The 10682-nt window shown below is 45.3% G+C and overlaps 1 protein-coding gene across 1 annotated transcript in view; it reads right to left on the reverse strand.

Annotated features, from left to right (window-relative positions):
• Positions 1-10170, reverse strand: part of UBR5 (ubiquitin protein ligase E3 component n-recognin 5) — a 137372-nt gene extending 127202 nt beyond the window's left edge. Inside the window, exon 1 of the mRNA XM_032415892.1 lies at positions 9890-10170. Within this exon, the coding sequence (XP_032271783.1) occupies positions 9890-9951 (62 nt within the window). The 5' untranslated portion in view covers positions 9952-10170. The remainder of the gene's footprint in view (positions 1-9889) is intronic.
• Positions 10171-10682: the final 512 nt, after the last annotated feature.

Consider the following 10682-nt stretch of genomic DNA (forward strand, 5'->3'; position numbering starts at 1 on the left):
ATGCATGCCCCATGAGGGCAGAGGCCATCATCTTTGTATCCCAATGTATATAATTTAGTTGGCAAAACAGTTACTAAATTGAGTAAAAGAGTAAAAATTCATTCTCCCACTTTCTTTGTTCATTTTCCATTCATCGATGAAATTTAAGTGAAAGAAATCATAGACAACCATAGACACAGTTCCTTCTCCCACTGAACCATTCTACGATATAAAAATCCTTTCCTTAGCACAATCCCAAGAGCACAGAAACTGAGCAGAGAAAACCTACATGATCCGGCCCAATTCATTCACTTACCAATAATAGCTGTATCACTGACTCATGGTCACATAGCCAATTAGCGTCAGATACAAAAAAAAAACAAATCCCTGACCACTGACTTCCTCCAATTTAGATTCCACTCACCATCATGTCAAAGACCGAATGACTAAAAACTTACTCACTACCTAGAATATATCTCATCAATTCAAACTCGTCTAAGAATACCAAGTCTTCTCTAAATTTGTGTCTTCTAATCTATGTTATCTTAGCAGAGAAATAAGCAATTTTCAAAAATGCACATGGGGAAATGCTCCTTTAAATCTCTAGCACTTTGCAAGGATGTCAAAAATACTTGGTAAAATCAAGATGTTACCATTAGGGTAAGCCAGATTATGGGGACACAGGCCCTCTGCACTATTTTTGCAACTACTTGTGAGTCTATAATTATTTCAAAGTAAACAGTTAAAAAAAAAAATACATGGCACACCCACCTGATGCCGCTCCCTGGGCCCACTAATCTATCACCTCACTATTCTCCAAACTTGCCCAACGAGGCAGAAAATGTTCCAACTGCCTCTCAACCCAAAGTTTCAGAAAGGGTTGGTGCAAGAGATTCGTGAATCACAGTTGGTGCAACAAGTGAAACCCACTCCTGGGTTAGCACAACGTTTGAGGGTGAGAAGCACACAAACGTTTACTGAATAAGGAAAACTAATCTAACACAGTTTTCCAACTCAGTGCTGGCAACACATGGCAAATATTTGTACAGGCTAAACTCCACTACCTCTTGCACCAGTCTTTCAAAGTTTGCTAGTGGTCTGGATCAGCTTCACTCCCCCAGCTGGACTGTAACCCTATGAGTACTGACGTGTGTTATTAAAAAGCTACCCTCTCAGTGTCTTAAGAGTTCTAGGGAGGGGCGCCTGGGTGGCTCAGTCGTTAAGCGTCTGCCTTCGGCTCAGGTCATGATCCCAGGGTTCTGGGATCGAGTCCCACGTCGGGCTTCCGGCTCGGCGGGAAGCCTGCTTCTCCCTCTCCCACTCCCCCTGCTTGTATTCCCTCTCTTGCTGTCTCTCTCTCTGTCAAATAAATAAATAAAATGTTTTTTAAAAAAAAAGAGTTCTAGGGAGGACCTAATATTTATGTAACTTTACTCAAACTTTTAAAATTTCATTTGTAGAAAAAACCAAAATTACTCTAGCCTCCAGGAGCAGGAAAACACTCTATTCTCAAGCCAACAGCCTATATAGAACCTGTAGTCTAAGGGGGAGAGGAAGTCTGGGGCCAGTGAGGCCCTGGCAAGCACAGCTCTATCTGCTGTCATCAATTATTTTAATTGTAATACAAAGGAATGTGAACAAGAGCCTTTTATACAGTAATCCTTAAGCTTTTGTGCGCCTGATGATGGTGGTCCATTTAGACAGTATGAGAAGTACTACTTTAAATCAAAGAACCTCTTAATCAGAAAAGCCACAGTAAATGTTTTTACTACAATTTGGTTAGGTTATGTTACTCTTATAAAAATTCAATGTTGTCAGAAAAACTCCATTCCAAAGAAAAAACAAATGGTTTAAACATACCACACCCAAAAACCAATGCTATCACCCCTCAAGAATGTCCTAGAATTCACCAAAGAATGATCAAATCTTCATGAAAGCTGAAAAAGCTTTTTACATTTCCAAAAGTCTTCTGAGGAATCTAGAGGCCCTGGAGAAGAAAGGAAAAAGACCAACTGCCCTAGACCCTCCACTCAAGAGAGTTTTGTGAAACCAGAAACATTCTGGAATGGTATGGAGTGGCTGCTAACCACATATGACTCCTGTCTCTGGATGCAGGTGTTGTGCACATTCTTCAGTAGCTTCCAGCTCTCCGAAGTGGTAGAAAGATGAGCAGCTGCTGCCAGCAAAATCAGCCCACATGTCATCTCTTGCTTGCGACTGCAGGAGGCAGAGAAAAAGTAGTTCTATACCTCCCCCCAGAAGAGCAACCACAGAAAGGAGAGAGCACACTGTCCACAACATCAAAGTACTCACTCCCCCTCAATTATTCTCCATCTACATACAATAATCAGAACACCTGATAAGAAAAACACAATCACCATTTAAGGAAAACAACAAGAGATTTCTGATAGGAGTGAAGACCAGGTTAAACACCACTAGAAATAAAAGCATGCTAAGAGAATTGAACGTTTAAACTAAATATGCACACAATTTAATAAAAATCACTTGATTGGTGCTTCTTTTAAAGACAATGTAGGGTTTCTATATGCAGATGATGATACAGAACAATAAATGGACTAGTTCAAATTACTTCTGGACAAGAAACAAAGCCATTCCTACAGTAGAAGAAAATAGATGTTGAACTGCAAAACCCAATACCCCTCCCCAAAACGCCTTTCAGAGAACCTGGTTTTCATCATTTAGACATTAAAATAACCCTACCATATTGTCTCGGCTTTCTTTTTTTTTTTTTTCAAAGATTTTATTTATTCATTTGTCAGAGAGCGAGCGCACACACGCACAAGCACACACACAAGCAGGGAGAGCGGCAGGTAGAGGCAGAGGGAGAAGCAGACTCCCCGCTGAGCAAGGAGCCCGATGCGGGATTCGATCCTGGAATCCCGGGATCACGACCTGATCTGAAGGCAGACGCTCAACCAACTGAGCGACCCAGGCGTCCCTGTCTCTGCTTTCTTAACTTTCCTCACATTAACTTCCTAATCTCAAATCTGGCCTTTTCTTCCTTAAGGTTTAAGCCACCCATCATCCTCCACTTCCCACATCATAGCAAGCAGACTGTCAGAGAAAATCTCAGACGAATCTCCACCATACCCCTAAGTAAGAGGGTGTGGGAGCCACTCACACAAAGGCCATCTCTGGAGTTTCAGATCAGCTGTGAGGAAGACCTAGTATCTGAGTTCACATAAAGATCTGGAACACCTTGTCACCTGTATTTGGAAACAGCAGATTCATGCTGGAGCAGAGCTAATTTCTTGAAATGGTAGGTTCTCAACACTTTTTCTTCTGGATCACAAAAAAATGGAGGCTGAACTGATGGGGAAAGGAAATAAAAATCTATCCATTCATTTAGTCCACACTGCTTCCTACACTGGACACTGTTATATCTCTATATGCAATCTAGAATACCATCAATACTAATGGATTCTAAAATATCATCACTTTATATATACAAATTTTTTAAATTAACACATAAATTTGCTGTCAAGAAAAATATAGATTTCTTATAAATAGCTATTTCGCATGAAAATACTGTAACATATAAAAGTCAAGAGAAGTTTCAAGGATATAAAACTATACCCAGGATGATCACAACTATTATAAAAACAAACAAAAATATCCAGGTACAGAAAGAGACTAGAAAGCCACAAAATGTTAACAGTGGTCGCACTATTAAACTTTTCAAATTGATCTTCTGTATTTTCCAGATCTTTTCCAAGAACGTTTTTTTTTTTTTTAAAGATTTTATTTATTTGACAGAGAGAGACACAGCAAAAGAGGAAACACAAGCACAGGGAGTGGGAGAGGGAGAAGCAGGCTTCCCGCCGAACAGGGAGCCCAACGCAGGGCTCGATCCCAGGACCCTGGGATCACGACCTGAGCCGAAGGCAGAGGTTTAACAACTGAGCCACCCAGGCGCCCCTAAAAATTGCTTGTTATAAAAAACATTCTGGGGTGCCTGGGTGGCTCAGTTGTTAAGCGTCTGCCTTCGGCTCAGGTCATGATCCCAGGGTCCTGGGATTGAGCCCCGCGTCGGGCTCCCTGCTCGGCGGGAAGCCTGCTTCTCCCTCTCCCACCCCCCTTTTGTTTGTGTTCCCTCTCTCGCTGTCTCTCTGTCAAATAGATACATAAAATTAGAAAAAAAAACCAACAATTCATAATCACAGTGAGCTAGGAGAGCCTGTTTTCATTTGCTCAGAACGCCAAGGTGGCAAAATGACAGAAAAAGAGACCACAAATGGAGTTTGTTTTCTTAATTAGAAGTAGATACGATAAAAGTGGGGGAAAGAAGACGCAAGTACATTCTCCCGCAACATAATACTGCTTCCTTCAATACACCCCATAGGAGCTACTGAAGTGTAATTATTTTTTAAAGATTTTATTTTTTTAAGTACTCTCTATACCCAACGTGAGGCTCCAACTTCTAATCCAGACATCAACTGTCGCATGCTCCACCGACTGAGCCAGCCCGGCGCCCCTACTGCAGTGCAATCTGACGCAGCCTTCAGTGATTCCACTTTCCTTTAGAGATCAGTTCCTAAATAACCTAACTGCTAGGGAAAAATCCTTATCTTTCTTAAAATTCACCCCATTATTCCTAGTTGCACTTCCGTGTACTGCGTAATTTCCTTCACAAGTGTTCACTCCTAAGCCTATAATTTAGTCCCTGATTTCTTGATTTATAAAACTGATATGCTTTGTTTTGATTTTCAATTTTTTGTTTGGCTATTTCATACCCTGTCTTTAAGCTTTTACTTTCCTTAATCAGCTTCATTTAGTCATTTCAGTTAAACTTGCCTGTACCTTTCCAGTACAGTCCTCTAGTATTACTGTGCCTGGGTAACAATCTCAATAATCAGTGAGATTTCCCTCTGGTTTGGTGATGTGAGTCTCTATCCCACAAAGACTAATACTTGTGTTTTTTGGTGTAGCATACTGAAATTTCAGGCAGCTTTCCACTATTATAACATCTACCCACCACAACCTTGGTTCAGCTCCATGTAATCCCTGGCATGTGTTCAGGCGCCTACTTAGAGGGCAAGGATATCATCCCTGAATCTTTAAAACCCAACAGTTCCTAATAAAAATCAGGACCACTTACTGAATGCCATGCCCTGTGCAAAAAAGCACTTTCATTGTTGTCCAACAGAACTTTCAGTGACGGCACTGACATGTTATGTGCACTGTCCTATATGGTGGCCACTAACTACATGTGGCTACAGAGCACTTGAAATGTAGCTAGTGTTGCCAAGGAACTGACTTTTTAATTTTAATGTTAAATAGTCACATTATGAAACTAACAACTTATATTGCTGGAATTTTTCTTCATAAAAGTCATTTACATTTATTTTTACATCTGTATATATTCAAGATAAGCTAGGACAGAGTTTCTCAACCCCAGCACAACTAGAATTTTGGACAGGATAATTCTTTTCGTGTGGGAGCTGTACTATGCATTGTAGGACGTTTAGCAGCTTCCCTGGCCTCTATCCACTAGAGGCCAGTAGCAATGCTCCCACTGTGACAATCAAAAAAGTATCTCCAAACACTGCCAAATATACCCGGGGGCGGGGGGAGACACGACACAAAACTGCACCCAGTTGAGAACCACTGATCTAAGACTAAGTATGGATTCTGCACTCAATGGTAAGGATATTCTAGAGCAATCTCTTTGATTTCCTGCTTTTTGATTTGAAAATCAGACACCACATAAAAGCAGTCAAAAGTAACCACCTCTTCATATTTTCCACATTACCCACATTATAATATTTGTGTTTTCCTACCCAGTATCTCAAGTTGTTCCCTACCAACCTTGAGATGGGTACTACGCCTGATTTAGAGATGGGGAGGGGGAGCAGGGGGAAGACAAGGGAGTAAGGCTCTAAGTGGTTAAATGACTCGCCTACCAGCACATAGTAAGTAGCAGGACTGAGACAAACCCAGATTTAGATATTCAAAATTTCTAACTCCTCTCTATATTATCTTACCTGGTAGCCTTACAGTACCTAAAGGGGAAGCTCCTTAGAGAAAAAACCTTTTGATACGACAATCTCAACCCAGACTGTTTGATTGCACAACACATTACAATGCCAAAAAGCAAAGCTCACGGGAAAATTCCACATATAGACAAACAGTGAGACCTGGTTCCTATTGTAACCAACCTGCACCATGAGGAATAATTCAGGACAGGGACAAGTCACAGCATACCCACATCACCTTAAAAAGGCCTCTCTTAGGCCAGTTCTAGGAAAGGGTTAAGAGGGTCAGGCCCCTGACAAAAGGCCTAAGTGGAAGGAGGAGGTGAGGGGAAGAAGAAATCAAAACTCTAAGACAGGTGGCTGATCTAAGGCTGCCATGCCTCAAAAGGCAAGGAAATCTCCGAACACAGGCCATGTGGAACAGTAGAAAGAGACCTGGACCGGGGCGGGGCGGGGGGAGACCATCATGTGGACCTCATCTGTCAGTAGCTCACTGTGTACCCCTGGATAAATTCCACAAAGCTCCGGGCCTGTTTTTTTCGACTCATTAGTGAAAAGACTGGTCTACAGGACTTCTTTGGCACTTTCCAGATCTTAGTGAGTAGGCACTTCCAGCTCTTCCCATGTTCTTGATATCCTTTTGCTGTTTCTCTGAGACAATGATTCAAGCAGGAACATAGTACTAACTCAAGAAATTCACTAGAAAGAAAATCAAAATGTCACAAAAGTATCTGAGCAGGGATGGTTTCAATTCAACACAGTGAATATTTGCATAAGGCCAGCCACTCAGCACTAAGGACCTTTTAATCACTCTGGGAAGCCACAACCAACATCCTAGGCTCTCTGAATTCCTCTCCTCTGCCCTAGCCACCCCCACCTATATTCATCAACTGCATTCATTATTTGGTCTCCCAGGGCAATGATTAAAGATTCTAACCCAATATACAAAGATTATTACAGAATTAGCAAGTCTGAAAACACAAAGAAAAAAAACACAAACTTTTTTCACACTGAGTATATTTTAGATATTTGACACATCACACCATTACACTCAACAAAATATCTGACTTTTAACAGGATGTGGCTATTTTATTTTTAAGATTTTATTTATTTGACAGAGAGAGAGACAGCAAGAGAGGGAACACAAGCAGGGGGACTGGGAGAGGGAGAAGCAGGCTTCCCGCAGAGCAGGGAGCCCGATGCGGGGCTCGATCCCAGGACCCTGGAACCATGACCCGAGCTGAAGGCAGACGCCTAACAACTGAGCCACCCAGGCGCCCCAGGATGTGACTATAAAAAGAAAACTTATTTGGAGAAGAAAATATTGATGTTTTGAGGCCCCCTATATTTTCTTTAACTCACCAATTTATTTGCAATACCATACTGCCTGTCCAATCTTACTGCTTTTCATGTAAAGAATAAAGTCTACTTATTTACACCATTTTTCATCCAAAAATATCATTTATCATTTCATTCCTGGCACAGACACATTTCTCGTATAAAAGTCAAGCTACAGTGGCACACCCTTTTCGATTACCAAAACTTACTAAATCTTGGTAAAGTTTTTATCTGAAGATGAAAATATTCTGGGCTTCTTGTTCCATTTAAAAGGCTCCAGAAAGCCAGTCTGTTTTATAAACAGATTTTTGTCAAGCAATGCAGCAATAGGTTGAGCCTGTAACTCTGCAATGAGGTATGCAAAAAGGATCTTTCCCTTTGAAGGGGAGACACAGAACAGCTCCACCATAAGTCAGCTACATCAAAACAGGGTGCATGGCTGTCTCAAATGCTGTCCTCACAAATCTCAACAGACCATTCTTTACTGCTACCAGCTCAACTGTATGTCCCCAAAATTTTACCTACAGTACTTTCTATTTTCTCAAATATCTGCCACCTCGATACACACATTTTATAATATGAATCAGATCCACTTCTGTTTCATAAAAACTCATGATGGTTTAAATATTCTTAATATTGTGTACTGACACCACAGGAATCAAAACCAAAACTGATTACTTGTTTACATTAGGAATGAAAAAAAGGTAGCTTAAAAAAGGATACATTTCTTGTAAATTCCCCAGACTAGCTGAAGTAAAAGGAATGTTCAAAAATGAATCAAAGTGCCCAAGACAACTGGCAAAATAGGTTTTGGCATACACAGGCAACTGAGTAAGCTAGTCAGGATTCTTGGTATATATAAAGTAGGACTAATATAGAAAACATGGCCACCTCTCTCCTGCCTGGTGCAATTTTGTAAGTTACACTACAAGCACTACCAACTTGGTTCTATGAATGACAGTAGAGCTATCCTCACTAATAGCCTAGTTCCAAAATTTACAAAAACAAAACAAAACAAAAACCTTATTAAATCTCAGAGATCTCGATCTCTAATGAGATAAAAATCAGAGTAAGGATCACCTAACAAAATGTTAAAATAAATGACAAAACTTATTTCAGTATTTTCAGAAAGTTATTTCAAAAGTTTCACGAACATGTTAAATACAATATAGCTACAGCAAAGATTAGACAAATCTGAACCCACTGCCACAAACCAAGCGGCCAGCTTTCGGATTGAGAAGCTGTCCGCCCCACCTGAGGCGGTTAAGATACTCGGAGACCGAGGCCAATTATCTTAGCAGCAAGTTAGGCCTCTTCCTCCCTCCGGGAAGCGCATGACAAACGGCGTCATGCAACTTATGTCACCCGGTCACTTAGCAAAAATCGTATCTAACTTCTAAACTTGGGTCCCGATGGCCATTTATACTCAAAAGAAATAGAAAGCAGCTATATCACTGGGGGAGAGGGAGGCTTAAAATGCCCCACTTTCTGGCCCCGTAAATATTCAGCCCATCATTAGATCGGAGTCCTAAATTCTAAGACTTACTTTAATGGAGGCCTCCCTCAACCTTCTCCGAGTCTGTTTTGCAACAGTGAAGGAACTTTTCCTGCTTTATCTTAGTTCCGAGAGCATGCGGCCCTGCAATTCAATATCCTAAACTGGCAGGGAACGGTGGAGGAGGCAAAGGGAGGAATCCACAGCCAAAATAGCCTTCTTATTAAAGACAAAAAAAAAAAAAATAATAATTCCTCCTCCGCCCATAGCAAACCCATCCCAGAAATTTACAGCTTGTTAAGAAAGCAGCATTGCGAACTGCAAACGTAAGAGTTTTCCTTTGACTCTACGCACGGTTTTCAGCTGTCAAATTACAACTCAGGAAAACACTATCATTAGAATAAAAAAGGAAACAAAAAAGCTCCCACCATAAGGGCTGGGAGAAGGAGCTTACCAGCCCTGTTTCGGAAGGAGAGCAAAGGGAATCCAATCCACTTCCCCACCCCCGCCTGAATTCATCCCCTCCCAGGCAGGCAAACCTCACTGCAGGAGCTCAAATTTAATAATAATAACAATAATCATGGCGCTTCCCCCCCCCCCCACCCAACGCGATCTGCCAGGAATCAGCCTCCCCCTCCCCTGGGATCTCCAGGCTTGGCAGGTCCAGACCACCCCACCGGACACAGCTCCCGGGGGCCCGGGCCAGCCCGGTCTACCCCGGGGCCCCTCGCCCCGCTTCTCCTCTTCCCTCTCTTTTTACCTCCACCATCCCCCATCCGCATTGTCTGTCTCAATTCAACTTTGACTAATATGGATTCCTCGGGCCTGGGCCGGGTGGTAATTACAGCCCGCCCCCCCCCCCCCGGCCCGGGTCCCCCCCCCCCCCCCCCCCCCCCCCCCCCGCGGCCCCCGGGGGTGGGCCGGGGGGGGGGCCTGGCCGGGGGCAGTGGGGCCCCCCCCCCCCGCGCTGGCCGGCCGGCGCGTAAACACGGGCGCCCGCCCCGGCGCGGCCCCATGGGGGAGGGGAGGGCGGGGAGGCGCCCCTCCCCCCGCCCGCCCGCCCGCCCGCCGGCCCTATTACCTGTCATTGAGCTGGTCCTCGGTGCCCGGCAGCGGGTGAACCACGAAATGGATGGACGTCATGGTGCTTCCTTCTCGTCCTCCTCCCGAGGACGGCCCCCTCCCGCTCTCGCCCACCCCCCCCGAACCCCCTTCCCCTCCTCAAAACCCACTGCCGCCGCCGCCGCCTCCCAGTCCCCAAATGGAGGGAAGCAAATGCGCAGGGGCAGCCGCCGCCTCCCTGCCGGGCGTGTGTCCGCGGCCCGGCGGTCCGGCGGGGCGGGCAGGGGCGGATCAACACGCCACCCGCTCCCCCCGGCGACAGCGCGCAGGAGTGCGAGGCCGGCGGCCGGACCCGGGGCGCGCCGCCGCCAGCGGCGGCCGGGCGTCGGGAGAGGGGGCGACTGGGGAGGGAGGAGAGGGGCGGGCTGCGGGGACGGTGTGGTCCCGGCGGCGGACGGGGTCCGGACTAGGGAGGTGGGGAGGGAGATGAGCCCGCACCGCGCGTCACTGGCGAGAAGCCGCCGCCGCCGCCAGCACCGCCGCCGCCATCTTCACTTCTGCCCCAGTTTCTCCGTCTCGCAGGCTCCGCTCCCGAGCGGCGGGGGAGGGGCGAACGGGAGGAGGAGAAGGAGGGAGGAGACCGGCGGGCGGGGGCACGGCTGCGAGGGGGCGGGGCTCCGGGAAACGGGCGGTAAGGCCCTTTCGATTGGGCGGCTCAACGTTGTCGGGCCACGGCGCTGTAAGGCGCGTGCGGATTGGTCCGTTCGGCCCCGAGCCCAGCCCCCCGGGGGGTGGGATAGCTCCCGAGTGAG

The sequence above is a fragment of the Phoca vitulina genome, unplaced genomic scaffold (genome assembly GCF_004348235.1).
Source record: "Phoca vitulina isolate PV1807 unplaced genomic scaffold, GSC_HSeal_1.0 scaffold18, whole genome shotgun sequence".
NCBI classification, from domain to species: Eukaryota; Metazoa; Chordata; class Mammalia; order Carnivora; family Phocidae; genus Phoca; species Phoca vitulina.